General features: G+C 43.5%; 1 protein-coding gene across 28 annotated transcripts in view; it reads right to left on the reverse strand.

Moving 5' to 3' along the window:
- Positions 1 to 19747, reverse strand: part of NRXN3 (neurexin 3) — a 1668422-nt gene that overhangs the window by 810827 nt on the left and 837848 nt on the right. For all 28 annotated transcript variants that reach the window (XM_047738119.1, XM_047738148.1, XM_047738133.1 and 25 more), the window contains 4 exons: positions 19466 to 19585; positions 10445 to 10826; positions 9203 to 9393; positions 7969 to 8142 (listed from right to left, as the gene is read on the reverse strand). In XM_047738119.1, coding sequence (XP_047594075.1) covers positions 7969 to 8142; positions 9203 to 9393; positions 10445 to 10826; positions 19466 to 19585 — 867 coding nt within the window. The remainder of the gene's footprint in view (positions 1 to 7968; positions 8143 to 9202; positions 9394 to 10444; positions 10827 to 19465; positions 19586 to 19747) is intronic.

Consider the following 19747-nt stretch of genomic DNA (forward strand, 5'->3'; position numbering starts at 1 on the left):
TTTACATAAAATACAATGGAGAATGTACTAGCTTTGGAGAAAATTAAGTGGGAAACCATGTTCTTCACAGTAAAAAAAAGTTGCAGAATGAAAATTCCCCTTAGAAGTATTTGATGGCAACTCTTATCTAAAAGTACTTGAAAGGGTCTTCACGTTTTTAAGGCATCCAAACCCAGTACATTCACTGACTTCCTCAAGATACAAAGCATTCAGAACCAGATCTAATCAATCCTTGGTTCTCCCCCTGCCCCACTCCACCTTTCCACCATCTGGGCAGAAGAACAAATTACATTTCTAAAAAAGAGCCATTCAACTCCAGAGAGGGGACCTATTTAGGAGAATTACAGTGGAAAGTGGAGAGAACATATTCTTATTAATCATCTAACCCAATAAAAAGCTATTCTTAGTTTTTATTTTAGAGCGTATAACTCATCTGCTTCATTCTCAACAGGTCTAACTTAATGTTTCTCTGAGAGTCATACAGCTCTTTCTTTACTAGACAGCTTTTTAGGGGATCTCTCCAGGAAAACCCCTCTTACAATAAAAAGGTTTTCTAAAATAGCTTCTAAAATGTCCCTCGATATTGTCACTCTCTTCAAGGGACCCTGTGATTCAAGGGGCTGTACTTCTCAGCAGGGTAACACTTCCCACCCTGTGTGCCTCCACGGAGCCCCTACTCCCACTCCTCACCTGGAAGGAGGCAAAGTTTGGCCTGACCTAGGGCCATCCACGAAGCTCTTCCCTCACACCTTTCATCATCATGTATACGTGTACCTGCTCTATGAAACAGAGTATCACAGGTGGGGTAGAAAGGAAATAATCAGGGGACAGAGGCCGTTCCTCAGAGGTCTCATCTGGGAGGGAGTTTCAAGCCTCTTCCCTCCACCTTGGAATAGGCTACTTCCCTCCAAACTCTGTTCTCCATTTCCAGTTCCTGTCCTTCCTTTCTATTCTCCACCTGGTGTCAGAGTGATCTCCATAAAATGAAGAGCTGGCCGAGTCTCTGTCCTCCTCACAGCGCCCTCAGGGAAATGCCCGACTCCCCACATGAACACGCTGTCATGGTCGACCTCCATCCTACGGCTCCCAGCTTCGTCTTTGATCACATCCCCATACGCGCGCTATTTCAACCAACCCGAGCTGCGTGTTGGTCTCAGACTGCCCAAGCTCTCCAATGTGCTTCCATGTCTCAGGTACCTCAAATATGTCATCCTTCCAACTCAGTTCAAACCCTGCCTGAGAAATATCCGCTGAGCTCCTACCATGACCACCTGGCACAGCCCAGCAGGCCTCCTCCCTGCTCACGCTGCGTGCTCCTTCTCCATTCTAGAAAAGCAGTGTTCACTCTGCACTGTCCACACTGGGCAATCCCCTGCTGACTCATGTGTGGTCAGACAGTATCACACTTGTTATCCCAGGGCCTAGCTGGGTGCCTGACAGATAGGAATAGCTGAGTTCCCATTAAAACTGAACAACACAACCACTGGAGAAGTTCAAATAAGTAAGTAAGTAATTAAGTAGTTAAGTAAGTAAGTAAACAAATAAATAACAAACCATACCCCAAACACAATGATAAGAGGACTCAAGCTATTGACTTTCCAGATTCATCAGGCCACTTTCTAGAGCCCACTATTATAGTTCTTTCTGAATACCACTTACCTTTACATTTCAAACTGTCTCACTTCTTTGTCGTATGTTTTTACTGCCCTTCACCCTTATGGTAATTCATACTCTCTGTGCCCACAGGTTGCAGCTGAAAAAGCCGATATGAGTAATGGTCCAAACCCCAATATCAGGAGAATAAAAAGTGAAGGAATTTGCATCCTAAAGGTCTTTCACACAATATGGGGAACGAGTAAGATGACCCAAAATAATGACCAAGAGTAATAGCTCTTGTCACAAACAGAGACTCTCTAGTCATTACAAGAGTGGAAGGGAGTTACGGTCAAGGCAGTAACAACATAAAAACCATTCTGATGACTTGGCTGATTCTATAAATGGCAAAGTTAAGATATTCCAAACTATTATATTCCTAAATCTGTACTAGATTTCAGCCAATAATTTTACAAGACACATAGAAATCAACCAGCACTCTGTATGATGCCTACAGACCATTTTTCCTTTGGAAGGTAACTTTAAGATCATTTTGTTGCTTGGGGAGCCCCTATGTGAAAAGGCCTATGCTAGGTCCTGGGGATTCAAAATCCACCTAGGTCTTACCATGAGGAACAAAGTCTGAGAAGAGATGTCATTCTCTAAAGTTTGATCTAATAAAAACTGATCACAATAAGGTTTGATATCCTTGGATTCTCTCTTCTTATAGATCAAATCCTACCCTCCCCCCCCCTCCAGTTACAGAGTGACATGCAGTAGCCCTATTTTGACAATGGAGCAAAGTTCCTGAAAAACAACAGCCTTCAGTATTACCAAAAGGCCCCTGACACTCTTTGAAATTGAAAGAAAAAAAAAATTGAAATCTATTGTATAGCTACCTTGGACGTCAAAATACTAATCCACTATTCTTTTGAATTAATTTTATTATACATCAGCATATATGTGAATCTGCTAAGAAAGAATGGAGAAAAAAGTTACAGGAGAGTGACTAGAGAGAGATGTCATGTAGTTGAGGTCTGCCCAAGACATGGATACCTGTACTGGTTACCTACGTGACGTACAGCAAGTCGCAGCAAAGTCAATGGTCATTTAGGGGAAACGTAGTGCTTTTAATTTTTTTTTTAAGACTTTATTTATTTATTTGACAGACAGAGGTCACAGTAGGCAGAGAGGCAGGCAGAGAGAGAGAGAGGAGGAAGCAGGCTCCCTGCCGAGCAGAGAGCCCGATGCGGGGCTCGATCCCAGAACCCTGAGACCATGACCTAGAGCCGAAGGCAGAGGCTTAACCCACTGAGCCACCCAGGTGCCCCCGTAGTGCTTTTAAAGCTACCCTGCTCTTAGCCGCTTTCAACAATGTTTTCTGGTTGCAAACTCCCAGAAGCCATCCAAAGCTCAATCCTCTACACAACTATCAGCCAAAAGATGCCCAAACTGCCTTCTCGGCCTGCTATTCTGAGTCAGGTAGCCTGACACAATAGGACCAGTGGCCCATTACAGACCCTGCTTGGTGCCTCTTTGGCTGGTAGAAGGAGCAGGGTCTGTGGTAGAGACTCACGGACATCTACCAGGCAGGCATTTGAAAGAGAATTCAGGATAAAACCGACAGATCCTCTTCTTCCCCAAGAGTACTTTTTCCTTTAGATCACACAACACGAACTTAAAGTGCTCAGCCAAAATCCCCAATAGGAAACATAAATCTCTAGAACATTTTAATGACATTAATATCTCCCAAATGCCTAAAAATATTTCTTTAAAATTAGTTAAGAGAAAATGCCCTTCTCATTCATAAAGCCCAAGCACTCAAAAGTCCTGAGAAGTGACCTCCCTGACCCAGAAAATAATAAATTAAGAACTCAACTAGTCTTTTTTTTTTTTATCTTTCTTTTTATCTTTCCAACTATAGTCTTCCTCTGTGGTGAATAAATTAAAAAGAGCCAGCCCATCCACGGCAACTATGTGCAGAGGCCTGAATCGCTTCCAAAAGTGGGTTGGTAGGCTTGGGAGGAGTCACAGTATGGGACGCGGACATCCTCATGGTCCCATCTCTAAAAGGTCTCAGCATTTGCTATTTTGTATTCACTGATCTGGGTTTCCTGCCGCTGTTTCTAAAGAACACAGGGTTCAGTCCCCTCCCCAAAACTGATGCTGTCCAAGAGGTGTGACAGCTTGAAGGCCCTTAAGAAAAAGATGCCAAGGATGACACAGGGCATCTTTCCGTCCAGTGGTAATGGGAGCAAGAACCTTCTCTGCCTTGCAGGTCAGCTTTGGTCAACACAACTTTGTTAGCAGAAGAACAGAAAAGGCGAAAACAATAACCAGAGGTTAGTAAGAGGTGGAGTCAACCAGGGTAACATTACAGAAATGAAAATAACAATCGGTATAACCAACATCACTCAAACACTTCAAATGCTCTATGGGCTCTCCAGAGACAGCACAGATGGGGGATGCGGGGACCCGGGCAGAGCAGGCCTCGTCAGAGCCACGTCAGCAGAGCAGGGGCAGGAAAACACTGGACTTGACAAAGCACAAGCAGGGGTAACAAGAGCCCTCTCGCATCCACACAGCCAACCCCAAGGCACGTGGTCCAGGAAAATGATTCTCCATGAGTCAGGATAAGCATCAAGAAATAAGGAAGAGTGCGTTGCCAGACTGAAAGACACGTGTGCACAGCCAGACCAAGCCTGCAAAAGAATAATTCTGCACATCTAGGAGTTAAAGATGGAAGAGTCAGTCGCTTGGGAGCCTTCCTGGGAACCCCCTGAAAATGCCACCAGGGAACGTGGTACTCGAACTGTGTCTGTGCGTCAACATGATTTGGGAACTCCAGAAAGCTCAATTTGTTTGATTGGTAACAATGAAGCCAAACCCAAATGGCTGTGAGCAAAAAGGCACCAAACCAGTGTCCTTTTTATTTATTCATGCCAGTCTCGAAATGAAGCACGTGTGTTTCTCTCAGATGGGTACCATCTGCAATTGTGGAATCGCGTTTCCAGCCAACCCATGCCTTGGTCTCTGTAGCAAAGCTGGCCTCAAGACAGAAAGAGATATTTACCAGCTGAGAATAGAACCAGACAGCATTTCAAAATTCCTAGCCCAAACTGAGAGGCTGCCAGTCACAGCTAGATGTTGGCTAAGGTGTCCAGAAATTGTGCTTAATTTCTGAAGTTATTATACTCTGCATAAAAATGAAAACATGGTTGGAAGTTTTTTCTTTCTTTCTTTCTTTCTTTCTTTCTTAGTATAAACAATTGGGAGACAAAGTCATAGATTAATACATTTTTAAAATAATTTTGGACTCTTTGCCCTTCGATAGGAGAGGGAAAGTAGTACATTTACTACTTGGAGATCTTGAAATATCGTCATCAATAACTCTGATAAGAACATATGATACATCCTGGCCTGTGTACCCCAGATAGCGAGAATAGAACACATTTACCATCTCGAAGGGATGCACCTCTTAGTTTTTGGTAATGGGTCCTCATTCCCTACCTGTCCATTATTCTATATATAGAAATGATAAATCAGGAAATGTATTCTATTTCCTGGGATTTCCATCCCGCACAATACTCAAAGGCCTTCTTGAGGGTCCCATACTATGTACAGAGATTCAGAATGAGAAGGACACCTGTTTGCAGTCTCTCGAAGGTTCTGTGCTCCTCATTTCCCTCCTCACCATCTACTTCAGCTTCATTTCCACAGAGCCCTAAAAGGCTCCTGGGATCTCTTATAAGGGCTTATTCACATGGTGTAAACTTCCAATGACAGTAATTTATGCCTTAACCCAGTTTTTGGCCATTTTTCCTGGCCACTTAGGCTAATTATCCAAGTCATCTGTGTACAATAAACAAGGACCTCCTTCCCTCCTCACTCATCCTCCACTTCATCCTACCCAGTGGGGCGGTCATAATGCTCCGTGGGTAATCATCGCAATTATCTCCATGGCAATAGAGTGCACAGTTATTAGGCTCATGGGACTCGCCATAGATTCGGATGGAAGAAGCATCAAGTTCCAATATCCGGGGCTGAACAATCACGCATACTCAGAGCAAGGTCGGACCCCTCTATAATGCATGTGATGAGTCACGCCAAGCCGCACACAGAGAGGGAGGTAGGGATGGGACCATTTTCCCCAATTTGATGGGTAATTTCCTTGTGCTAATGCTCTCACTGCTTCTCTTCAAGTTCTCTTAAGTGGACTCCATAATCCCCTCTTCTGAAGTTCTATCTCCAACAGTTCTAGCTCCTTACAGCCCAACTTTTAATTTTCTGTAGAACTCTGCTTCTGATGGAGCAGGCCACAGACCCGTGCAGCTTCTGAGACCAGAAAGGTATACAGTCTGAATTGAGGTGTGCTATGAGTACAAAACACACACTCAATTCTAAAGGCTTAGCGTGAAAAAAAAGAACGTGAAATGTTTTGTTGATAATTTTATATCATTGCATGCTGAAATGATAATATTTTGGATATACCTGGTTTAGTGAAATGTAAAATGAAAATTAACTTTACATGTTCCTTTCTATCTTTGTTACATGTAGCTAGTATACTAGGAGATTTAAAATTACATATGTGACTTACATTATATTTCTATCAAGCAACATGGCTATAGAGTTAAATGGGTAATTCCCATTAATTTGTAAATCTGGAAAACGGATGACATGATAAGAATATTTCACACCTGAAGAGTACTTTATGCTTTTTAACGCATGCTTTTGAGTTTTAACTCAATCTGATTAATTACTGCAGGATAACTGGAATTTCTGTCTTTCCACAATCTTTGAAACGGAGATATTCGATTCAATTCCCACATGTTACATTTATTTCAGCATCGCCCTCAATGCCTGAGAGAAGTAAGAGCAAACCAAGGAGACAAAACTTCTTGATTTGAACGGCAGAGTGCATTTCCAGGAAAAGAAAGCAAAGCGGCTCCTTTAAGTGAACGCTGATTTGGAGCCTCCAGTCCTCCCATGTACACAGACCCTATCTGGCCCACTGGTTGAAGACAGACTCCCAGTTAAAGGCAAACTGGAGTGGCTTACGGGAACAACTAGTCTTACTTCTAGTCCCTGTGGGTGGGAAGTTGACTCTTAGGCAAAGGGAAATTACTTCCACACTGCACATCAGCTTGTGAAGCTGCCAGGGAGCCTTTATAAAAATGTGCAAGCGAACCCAGGTGAAAGCTGGTCAAGAACAGGGGCAAAACGTGAAGTTAAATACTTAGGAGGTGAGTGAACGCGTCCGGTGCAGTAAATCAATGGGATAGAAAAAAAACGAAACGGGTAAATTGCACAGAGGACCACGAGGCTCAACCAGACAAAGGAATGCATAGATTCTGCTGACTGGTCAGACACCTTTGACTTCCAAGCTAGGGAAGGGTCACCGGCTTGACCTACCCAGGCCTCAGGGGAAAGCCTGCAAACTGCTCACTGCTGCCCTCCGCTGGCTAAACTAGATGGTTTTTGTTGTAAAACCTGGGCTCAAGAAGACCTATAAAATTCAGATCGTAACTTAAGAGACAGAAGATCATCTACGCAACGGGCTGATGTTGTGCGACACTGATGGGCAGGCAATGTTATTAGATGTCTCCCATAAGATCACATTTGTAAAGGATAATCTTACTGTTTATTGAGTACCTACCACATTCCTACCAGGTATTTTACATGCAGCTCTGATTTACACAGCTTACCTTCCGAGGCAAGTTTTATTGCCCCACTTTGCAGTTGAGGAGGATAGAGCTCAGAGAGGTTGAGTGACTTTCCAAATGTCACACAGTGAACAAGAGTTACTACCTGGATCTAAATCCAAGTCTTTCTAACATCAACACTCATGCTGTTTCATGACGTCACACTGATGAAATGCCTAAAAACGCCTGACATTTAGTAACTACTCAATAAATGTCAATTCCCTTCCCTCATCATGGCATTCTGACATCATTTTCCTACCACCTGCTGTGTTTGCATTAAATGATGCAGTAGTTCTTACATTATTTCATTCATGGTGACACCCACAAAAAAGGCTCTGGTATACCTCCTGATGTATAAAAATATAAATAAAAACCCCGACTGCCCTTTCAGCCATGCTGGAAGCAAAGGTACAAGTCAGGAAGAGTCTGATGTCAACGTCAGGGAAGGTCCTCTACTGACAAGTATGTGATACTGGAAAGACATCTGCCAACATCTGTGGCCCATGTCTTGACATACTGAACCAGAGACAGGAGGACACCAATGATGATGCAATGTCAGATGGCAAATGGGAAGGAGAGAGGACTGGGAAACAGTAAGGAGGCACTGGCAGAGGGAGCAAAGAGGCCTGGTGCTTGCATCCAGGCTGTGGCTTAACAAGTAAAAAGGCTGTACCTTCGCAGCCACGCTCGATCTGTCCACTCCGATGGAGGGCATCGTTGATGAGGTCTGGCAGACGCCCGTTCAAATCCACAGATGCCAGACAGCCCTGGAAGCCATCCCGGGAAGCCACCAGCTTGGGAAGGTTGCTATACATGCCTTGGGCCAGACCCGCCATGTAGAGGTCACCTGGATGGGAAAGCGAGTAGCGAGAGCCGATGAGTAAAGGGTAGGGAAACCAGACTCAGCTAGAGCCAAGGCACAGTAAACGATCTCATAGGTAATGGTGACAGAGCTGGGGGAGAGGAAGGGAAATGGCACAAACAACCAATTACCAGAGTCCCTATAGTGTAGGAAGAAGAAACTCACATTGCTTGTCATTCATTTTCTACGTGCCATCTCACAAATTTTCATTGCCATATTCAGTCCATGAGGTAGATACTGTTCCCATTTTATGAAGAAGTAAAGATTAACAAGATTTCCAACAAAACAACCATTTACCGAGTGCTTTTTATGGGCTTGTTACCAATACTATGTGGAGGATTTTACAGACATTATCCCATCAAAACTCGTAACAGCCCATAAAGGTAGTAACAATTATTGTCCTCATTTTGCAAAAAAGTATAGAGAAGCTGAACAAGGCTAAGAAATTTTACCAAAGTCACCCAGGCAGTAAGTGATTCAGCTGAGATTTCAAAACTGCACCACCTCCTCTGTATTAGGACGTCCCCGTATGCTGACATCTGTCACCTCACAGTCAGCCCCTGCATGCCCAAGATTTACAGAGAAGATGAACCATCCCTCGGGGAGCGACTTAAGTAAAAACTGCATCTTGGTATCATTCAATGTTGTTAAAATAGGATATCCATGAGGTCTCAAATATGCCTGGCGCCCCTAACCCGCAGTTTGTCTCTGCGAACAGCCCTTTGGTTGTAAGACATGATCTAAAGGGGCCTGGGTGGCTCAGTCAGTTAAACGTCTGACCCTTGGTTTCGGCGCAGTCTGTGATCTCAGGTTCATGATCTCAGAGTCATGATCTCGGGATCCATGACATGGAGCGTGGTGTTGGACTCCGCACTCAGCAGGGAATCTGCGTGGGATTCTCTCCCTCTGCGCCATTCCCCCTACACATGCACATTCTCACTCTCTCTCGCTCTCAAATTGATAAATAAATCTTAAAAACAAAACAAACAAACAAAAAAAACCAAAGAACTGCTCTACAAAGAATAAACTACTTTACAAGGTTTACCTTTCAAATCCAGATTTTTGGCCCCGTTGATAACCTGAGTGACCACCTTAGTGTCCACTTTCAAGCTGTGGGTGTTACTGTTGTCCCGGGTGATGACGACATTGTGCCACTGGTTGTCATTCAGGGGGCGGTCACTGTTGCCTTTGATCACGTTGGGACCATTCCCAAGGTCAAACACGTAGTGTATGTACCTGTGAGTAACAACCACCACCCCATGAGTGGAGACCCCCTCAAGTAGGTGAACAGCAACGTGCAGATAATGGAGCCTGAGGGCTTCCCGTCCCCCACGCCAAGCTGGCATCATGCAGGAATAATTACGGTTTGATCTAGGATTCCAAGAAGAGTCACAGCCTGTTCTGTCAGACTTCACTTTAATTCCACACTTACAAGGTTCGCTTCTTTCCCACGATCTAAAAATCCAGAGCCACAAAAGTAGTACAGGCGGTACATCCCCAACCACTAGGGGGCGGCATTTAAAAATCAGTGGATTGTGGATCTGGTTTTGGGGGGTTTGTTCTAGTTTTTGTTTTTATTATTTCCCAACACATGGTAGTAAAATATCTTGCAGAAAGAACAGCGTTTAAAACTGAGCATATAGGGGCACCTGGGTGGCTCAGTGGGTTAAAGCCTCTGCCTTCGGCTCGGGTCATGATACCAGGGTTCTGGGATCAGGCCCGGCATTGGGCTCTCTGCTCAGTGGGGAGCCTGCTTCCCCCTCTCTCTGTCTCTGCCTGCCTCTCTGCCTACTTGTGATCTCTCTCTCTCTGTCAAATAAATAAATAAAATCTTTTTTAAAAATTGCACATATATGGGCTAATGGCAGTGCTGAAAATATCTGTATTTCATTCCTTCCTATAGATCTGGTGGTTGGGGAAAGCACTGCCTGGGGGGCACTATATAGAGGATATACACTCTATCCTCTTTTTGCAAAAAAAAAGGAAAAAAAAGGTCATTTTTGTAAAAATGACCTTTTTCCCTAGAGGTTTAAAGGATTATATTTCATAGTAAAAAGTCTGATAGGATTGAGCTAGTGGAAGATCTTTAAATAAACTAATGAATTTCTCCTCCTTCCAGCCCTAACCATTACAAAGGTTGTGTTTCACCAATAAGGAGGAGACCAGGTCTTGGGAAGAGAGGGTGAGTAGCAGAATGGACACTTTTTTTTCATGTCCACATGTTAGGTCAAGCTTTCAAGCTTAAGCTGAGATGCCCGGTATAAACGATGTGATCTCTTCCACTTACCCCTTGACCAGCTCAACTGCAATGAAGTCATTGCCGTCGCCACTGTTGAAAAGAATGAAGCCGTCAGCTGAGGTGGTCTTGAACTGGAAGAAGAGGTGCATGGAGGTATAGGCCTGGAGCGTGGCCAGGCTCAGGTAGCTGCTCTTGGTCTTGAAGGTGACGGGGTCAGCGATAATGTTCCTCAGTCCAAAACGAGCCTTCAGTTCGCAGTAATCGATGTCGCCATTTTTGCACAGGTCAATGTAGAGCAGGCCATTGAACATGAGGCTCTGTAAGTGGCCAATGAAACTGGATGGGACGACGGAGATGTAACGTTTCTCTGTCATGATTCCGGTCTCAATATTGTGGAATTCCAAGCGGGTATGGTCCCCCACCATCGTACCTATGAACGTCACAGAGGAGATACACACGTTATCATGTTTTGTCACAGCAGACTTACTGTATCTTTTACGTTTACATTTAGTTCCAGGAAACAAAATGCTCCATATAGTACAGAGCTGAGGAGACCTCAGGTCAGAGGGAAGACTCCTGGCCGGGCTGAGTTCTGTGCACTGCGGCCCGTGCTCTCCATGCAGCTGCTCAGAACGTCCCAGCATATAAAAGAGAATATGAGATCATGGATAACTCAGGTTGAAGGATAGACGATTCGTTTTCTCCATTCAGGAAACAATTAGGTACAAATGCATACTATAGGGGAAAAAAAGTCTTAATTGCCCCAAACCTTGTAAAGATACAACAAACAAGCATGGAGCATTCACTACCAAATGCTTCGTGATATAGTAATTCACCATCTAGTACTTGTGGAAAGATTCTATGGTAGCACATAGGTTCATTTATCTCTGACCAGCAACTGTTGGTTTTTCTGGTAGCACCCCTAACTTCCCCTTGGGAAGCTACTCTCCCTACTTTACCTTAAAACCATCTGGGGGATGCCTGGGTGGCTCAAGTTGGTTAAGCAGCTGCCTTCGGCTCAGGTCATGATCCCGGCGTCCTGGGATCGAGTCCCACATCGGGCTCCTTGTTCTGTGGGGAGCCTGCTTCTCCCTCTGCCTCTGCCTGCCACTCTGTCTGCCTGTGCTCTCTCTCTCTCTCTCTCTCTCTCTCTGACAAATAAATAAATAAAATCTTAAAAAAAAAAAAAAAAACAAACAAAAAAAACCATCTGGGTTGGCCGAAGCTGATCCTAACCAAGCTCTTGAAGTCATCAGCCTACCCAGCCTGGACCATCCAACATTAATTTATCTCCTTAGCTACAGAGTATGGTCTACGGACTAACAAGAGTTGTCTGCAAACTTTAGCACACCTCTGAATCACACAGACGGCTTCTTAATACACCGTTTCCTATGCCCCGCCCTCAGAATTTATCATCCAAAAGTCTGGGGCGTGACCTGAGAACATGCATTTCTATTATATTCCAAGGTGATGCTTATGGAACTGTTCTAGGGACCACCCTTAGAACCAAGGGATCAGCAGGAACAAAAGCTTAGAGTATTTAGTAGTCACTCAATTAAGTCTAGTAATATTCAGCTCCAGGGCTTTTGCGAGAACACCTAGGAGAGAGGCATTCTTTGTAAACAAGGCTTGTTGAAGGGGTAAGAAGAGAGCTCAGAGCTGCTGGAAACCATGTGATAACCACAGAAATTGCCCGAGGAGAAAGCCAACCCAGAAGCCAACCACAAAATGGAGGGAAACCGTTTCTCCAGAATGGTACCATTTGAAGGTCCAGATTCAGCAGCCAAAGCCAGGCTTTTAAAAACTAGATGGCAATAGATTCCCTTCTGTGCTTCAAGAACTTAAGATGGGTGTCTGACATTTGCAACTAAATGATCTCCAGCTGCTACAAATGAACCAGTAGACCTTTCATGACTTACCTAGAAAAAGTGAATGACCAGGGCAGGAGGTCATGAAGGGGGCTTGAAATAAATACAAGAGAGAATGGAAATCTTAATAACAAAGTCAAGGAAACCAGCATTAGTATGGTCAGAGTAGAAGGTGGCTCCCCCAATATTTATATGGGCAAATCATTGCAATTTAACCAACCATGTCCTGAGGATACCCCAGCACTGAAGGAAGGACAGGGAGAATCCCTCCTCCTACCCTCTTCTGTTGTCTCCATTCACACTGAAGAAACTCCACCAGCAAGGCACTCCTAGCATCTCTACTCCCTCTGTTACAGCTTTCCAGAGGTAAAGGAGTGACATAATCTAGAAGGTTAAGGAAACTACCGAGAAATTGTATTTCCATAGCTCAGCCCCTGGCACTTCCTGTTTCTCTCTAGGGGAGCGAGCTGTCTTCAAGAAACACCAAGTGTACTCCCACCCAACCCACAGCACGGGTGTTAGAGGAGCGAGTCTTGCTTCAGTGGAGCAAGACTTGAATTAGGACCTAAGCCCTGAATGAGTGAGTGTTCAAGTGGGCAATTCCCACTCTGAAATTCAGTAGATGTTAACCACAGCTTTCCATACCAGTGTTTCCACTAGCAAAGACAATACTTGGGTTTTACCAGCCTTGCATTTGTTTTGTTTTGTTTTGTTTTTCCCTCTATTGGTATTGGTGTAGAATTAAATAACAGGAAAAAAAGAGAGAGAGAGAGGAAGGGATTGTATTTTCTCAGGTCCCTGAAACTTCAGTACCTGGGAGAACCAACCAGATCTCACCTTCAGATGTTCAGTATTAATGTGATTTCTCTGAGATCTGATGCAGGGAACTGTTTATAAGCACAAAAATCAGATTTATGTTTCATGAGCTTCTATGTGGTGTTTTGACAACTAGTGACAAATCATTCACTTAACGTAAGCAAAAACAACATAATGGTGTCGGTTAAATTAAAGATAAAATTGTAATAGAACAAAAATTAAAAAATGTAACATAAATCTGCTAACAACTGAATAGGAGAACTACTGTATAAAATTACTTAGTATTGAAAATCGGACTGGTCATGAAAATGAAAACTAGCATAACCTAAACTCATGTGCCCTAGAACAGGGAAGTGACTTAAACAAATATTCACAGTCGATTAGCTTACAGCTGTTCATACAGGGCTGAGACCGGGGCTGGAGAATGATGGGGAGGGAAAATGAGAGCCAATCTCCTTGGGGACCCAGGAACTAAACCATGATGATGCTGGGAGCCAAGCTAATTCGTATTTTAAAAAAGAAGAAGGAGAAGGAGAAGGAGGAGAAGGAAGAGAAGGAGAGGGGAGGGGTAGAAGAAAGAGGCAACCAGCAATGACAACTAAGAAGTGATAAAGGGGTGATCCTTGGTGAAAACTGGGATTCCAAAAGAAACCGGAAAAGGCAAATTTAAAGTCAACAGGGAGCTTTTAGAAAAATTATAGATAAATTGGACTCTACAGTTGAGGGGTTAGGAAATTCTGCTCACTAGAAAATGGATTTCATAAAGCAATGAAGTCGGGGCCCCTGGGTGGCTCAGTGGGTTAAAGCCTCTGCCTTTGGCTCAGGTCATGATCTCAGTGTCCTGGGATCGAGCCCTGCATCGGGCTCTCTGCTTAGCAGGGAGCCTGCTTCCTCCTCTCTCCCTGCCTGCCTCTCTGCCTACTTGTGATCTCTCTCTCTGTGTCAAATAAATAGATAAATAAAATCTTTAAAACATAAATAAATAAAGCAACAAAATCATGTACAGTGTTGACAGAGAGAAGAGACTGAAGAAGGTTAAGAGGGAGGAAACTAACCATGGAATTTCAGAGCACAGCCCATGGACACAGACTGATTTAAGGTTTTAGGATGAGTCCCAGAGCCTCAACTAGAAGTTGCAGTGGGGGTGGGGGAGGGGTGGGCAACATGGGGCCAAATTAGAAAAGGGACTGCTTCTCCAGGTACTAAAGGAACTCACTTGGCTGTGGATGGAGGGCTCCGAAAAAGCATACTATTGCACCTGAAGAAAGCATTAAAGGGATTGCCTGAAGTCTGAACCTTGTGCCAAACCAAGCAAATAAACATATAGATATTTAGATATATAGATATATATCTGTGTATCATCTAATCCATATCAGTAACTGGGAATCTTTCCTTATCTGCCCCCAATGCTATCTATAGACTAAAACTCCCTTCCGCTCAAGGGGCAAATACATACATACTTCACAGGAGCTGCTTTCGAATTTCAGAGGGAAGAGGAGTAGTTTGGGAGAAAGATGATAAAAAAAAAAGCAAGATTACTGAATATTGTTCATGTGCCAGGCACTGTACTAGGCACTTCATAACCACCAAATGTCCTTATCACAATTAATAGGTATCATTATCTTGCTTTAGAGAGGAGGGCATGTAGCTCAGAGAGGTGAAGCCATGCGATCAGAGTTCACACAGGTGCTAAGTGGTCGACCCTCTAACTGAACCCAGGTGAGCTCAGTTCCCAAGCCCCCTCTTAGCTTGTACCCAACACAGCAGAGATAAAGCTCAACTTATTCCTTACGTGATGGTGGGTGGAATTTAAATGGTGCCATTTCTGCTGAAGTTGGTGTAATGGGCTCAAGCTCCTTCCCAGGAGCCAAGCACCATCACGTCCCTCCGTCTAAGTCATGTGTTATACATCCAGCACCTTCCCTGGAACAGCCGTGTTGCCTTGACTCCTACCCTCACATTCACCTCTTAATTCCCTGATAGTCAACAGCAGTTTGCACACCAGCCCTCACACTGCTAATGTCTGTGGAGAACATAAACCTATAGAAAAACTGTCCAAGTTCAAGCTGTAACTTTCCTACCAGGCATGCACTGGACGAGCATATAGGCTCTGAGGCTGTGCCACCTGGGTTAGGCAGCTTTTCTGTGCCTCAGTTTCCCATCTATGAAATAGGTATGACGTTTTCAGAATTAGCTGTATCAATTCAGAAAAACTACTTAGAATGGTGCCTAGGGCTTAAATCGCTAGCTATTAATTATGCATCATGCTTCTTTTTCTTCTTTCTCTGAAATGCATTAATAATTTTCCAGTATTTCGATTATTTGTCACCCTTTCCTAGAACACAATCTCTTTTTAAGAAGAAACCACTTCTCACCTCTTCTGTATGTCCTGTAATGTTGGGCAGAGGGGCCTGATGATAGCAAGCGCCCCTCACATGTGAGGAAGGAGGCCGTATCTGAGACATTTGCTTTGGAGTCAGAGTTTGGATCATTGCCATTTCTACACATGAAGTTCCTCATCAACACTAAAAGCTTAGCAAAGAAATAATGGCAAAGACTTAGAGGAGGCAACTTGGCCTCCTACGGCTTCCAGACACAGGGAGGGAGGTTAAGAAAATGAAGGCTTATAAAGTTTCAGCAAAGAATACATATTTTGCCCACAATCCTCCAGTTCCACCACTCCCATACCCTCCTCTCCATAATACCAAAATTTTCCAAAAGTATATGCTGTAAAATGTTCTAATAATAATAAAAATAATAATGATGATGATGATGATGAAAGTTCTGAAGCCAAATAAACTTGGCAAACACTTCAAATGTGATTATCAAGGATTAGCAATATGTATCAGCATAGTGAATGCTCCAGTTTTTTTTTTTTTAAAGATTTTATTTATTTATTTGACAGAGAGAGATCACAAGTAGACGGAGAGGCAGGCAGAGAGAGAGAGAGAGAGAGAGAGAGAGAAGCAGGCTCCCTGCTGAGCAGAGAGCCCGATGCGGGGCTCGATCCCAGGACCCTGAGATCATGACCTGAGCCGAAGGCAGCGGCCCAACCCACTGAGCCACCCAGGCGCCCCCGCTCCAGTCTTTAAGTCTTCACTAAAAGTCTTGCAATAAAGAAGACCATTGCATTCTGTTGAACCTAACATTTGCAAACTCCGCCTCATCATGTCTTTTTATTCATGAGAGGAACAAATCTTCCTCAGAAAATGACTTTTTTACAGCTTGTAGGTGCTGTGTACAGTAAGTGACAGACAAGGAAGTCAACATGAACCAGAGAAGTCAAAAGAGGGATGAATCTCTGTCGTAGCAAGAAGCTGGTACACTCTGGGTGGAGCGGCGGGGATCCTGCAGCATTAGATCCCAGTTCCGAGGAGCATAACCCAAGGGTTCTTTTAATTTACTTGTGATAATAGAAATCCAACTCAATCAATCAATCCATCAATCTTTATTAACTGTCAACTGAACTTAATACCTTTCCAGGAATACATTGTATTACAATAAACGAAAACCACCAGGCCAAGGACTATTTCTTTCCTTGCCATTGATTTCTTATGAGTGTGACCTCTTCTTTGCATCATTTCTACAAACTAACTGAAAATTTGACACCCTAGGGAACCTTAAACAGCATGAAAGGGATTACTAAATAAGCCAATAAGACACTACTTAATAACCTGAGGACTGTGTGGTATTTTAGTTTCATTGCCTGATTTTATGACTTCTGTGAGCTAAAATTAAAATTCCCAAACCCATTATCACTGTAAGAAGCAATCCAAGGTTGTAGCTCATAAGCAAAATAGCGCTTTTCTTCTCCCAGATTTCTTTATCCTTATGGCTGCTCTTTTCCATCAGCAGTAAAGCAGGGGATACGGGTTGAAAATGAAAGAGCTTCATTAATTTCGAATATCAAATTACTGAATGACTGGGGCCTTCATGGTGTAGTCCTGTCTTTTTAATTCTCAGCGGTAAGAGAAAGCACACTTTATAATTACCTTTATTCTAAAGTTTCTATAAAAGAATAATGACCAGGGGAGGCACTGCACATTACTGTACCCTCGGTCCTGCTGTTCTTTACTACTACAGTTTGGAGGGTATGCAATTTCCCGGGAAAATAAAAGGGATTCGCTGCGCGGAGAGATTGGGGCGAGGTCGCCATCTGGTGGCTGCTATTCAAAAACATGCTGGCAACAACCGCGGGGCTGCTGGGCTCAGCCCTTAGGAGCAAGCAAGGGATGTACCACGCGCAGGCTCCCCCATGGGGATGTCTTGAATAATTAATTCGGGGATGGCTGTGGGTTCTAAACCATATAACCATTTTTACCTCTCTTTGCTTACATTCATTAAGCAAAGCTAATTTACCCTTTCAGACGGGCAGAAGAGTAACCTTACCCCTTACTATGTACGTACAACAGGAGAGTTTTAGATACTTAAGACAGCTCTGTTTGACTTCATTTTTGAGGAGAGAGGGGCGAGTGCTGCGTCTTCACTAAAATGTACTCCTCACCTCACGCTAAGGTATGCCTTTGTATTTTCCCATATCTTTAAACAAACCATTTTCTTAGGATGGATTGTGAAGCCCAGCGATTAGCCTGATTTGATGACGTCACACAGACATGGATTTGGAGCTTAATTACACAGCGCCTTCTACAGGCCATGCCCTCTTAAGTAAAATAAGAACAATGATCTTGCAAGGCAATGGGGAATTACAGATTTAAGAAGCTGATACACGTAAGACAGTTATCCCAGTATCTAATGCCTACTGGGCACTGGATATATGCCTCCTGCTCTTCTCCTATCCATAGACTCTTCTCATCTCTGCGCGCGCACGCACACACACACACACAGACACACACACACACACACACACACACACTCTCTCTCTCTCTCTCTCTCTCTCTCTCTCCTACCTGCATGCTATATACGTGGCTCGCTGTAATTCCTGACTCCAGAAGAATAGCAGTCCAGGCTCTTGAATATAAAATTAAATTATAGGACCCCCAAACTGCACAACCTTTAAGCTGGAGAGGGCCTTAGCAGCAATAGAATTTCAAGTTTAAAAATGAGGAAATGAGGGAAAAAGTTTATTATCTTTTATTATCTATCCCAACGGCAAAAAGTGTTTTAGTTACAATAACTGTATTAAATCCCAGGGATCCTGACTACCTTGACTGTCTTATTCACAGAAGACTCTAGAGAGAGTTTATGCCATCAACTTCAATTGGATCAGACATGGTAAGTGGCTTTTCCAACATGTGGCAGAAAATTCACGTCAGGGCCCAGATCTCCTGACATCCCCAGTGCTCTACATGATACTCCATGGTGCCCCCAAGTTGTCTTCTCCCATATGGACAAAAGTTCTGCAGAACAGACTTATTTGGACACAACATGGACGGTGCCCTCTCTCTTCCACCCTGGACCTCATCAAATGACCCACCCAATTTTGAGCTACCTTCAGAAGACACTCCTGATTTCTCTAACCCAAAATGATAATCTTCTCTTCTGCCTGGCCATGACTACATTCTTACCCACCCATGTTAGAATCTGATTACATACTTTTTGTCTTATTTTCAATGCCTGTGTCCAATCTAATCAACTAGATTGGTTTATTCTTTGAGAAAACAGATAAGCTCTTGTGCTTCCTTCTTACCTTCTACATCCTTAGCACTCTGCTGATGTGTACCACGCTCTCAAGAAACACCTATCACTTACGTGAAGCTCTGAATGTTCCTTTACCTATGGATGGATCCATTCGTTTATCCACTGCCCACCTAGAAGGTGAATTCCACCAAGCCAAGGACTTGCCTATTTATTCACCTCCCTATTTTCAGTGCCTTCTGAAGCAGTGCTCACTACAGGGTAGGTACTCAATTAATAACAATTAAATAAATGATGACATAAATGAATAGTTATTCAGACCCTTCTAAATAGCCTGTAGTGATCTCAGTACTTATTTTTACCTGTAATGCTCTGAATTTCTGGTTGACCCATCTCCCTGTCCTAGAGAGTAAGTAACTTATTGAAAGAAAAAACTGGCCATTGGGAAGATGATTGATAAGTGATTTTTGAATAAATGAATAATAAAGGAGCCACAGATCTCTACATCTACTCCCCAGACACATATTCTATGCCAAAGAGAGAGACACGTCAACATACAATGACAGTAATGGCTAAGTTCTATAAGACCGATCAATGAAAAGGGATTACAAAAATACAGAGGAAGACCTAAGAAGTAGCCTTACCTGAGCTCTTCAACAAGAACATGTCACATGACTTCTGTTAAGTAAAATAAAATGTGTTTCAAAAAATCCTTTGCTCACTGAATGACCAAGAGGATGATGAGAGCGAAAAAAAAGAGACACATTTCCCTACGTAGAGCTGTACTCACCTTCAGCCACATCGTCATCCACAGTTAACTTAAGGCTTTTTCCTCTCCGCACCACCCGGACGGTGTGCCATTCGTTGTCATTGAGCTTCTGCCCCGCGTACAGGGTCTCGGGTCCTTTGCCTAAGGACGATGGTAAGTGTCAAAATTAGAACTGATTCTGAAAGTAGCAGTCATGGTATTAGAACTATCAAAGCCACACTGGTGCACAGAACCCAGGAGTGTTCAAGGAATCATACATGCGCCCCACCACCAAAGCCCATCCCAGTGTCACTGCCCCAATAG

Source organism: Lutra lutra, chromosome 7 (genome assembly GCF_902655055.1).
Source record: "Lutra lutra chromosome 7, mLutLut1.2, whole genome shotgun sequence".
Lineage (NCBI taxonomy): Eukaryota > Metazoa > Chordata > Mammalia > Carnivora > Mustelidae > Lutra > Lutra lutra.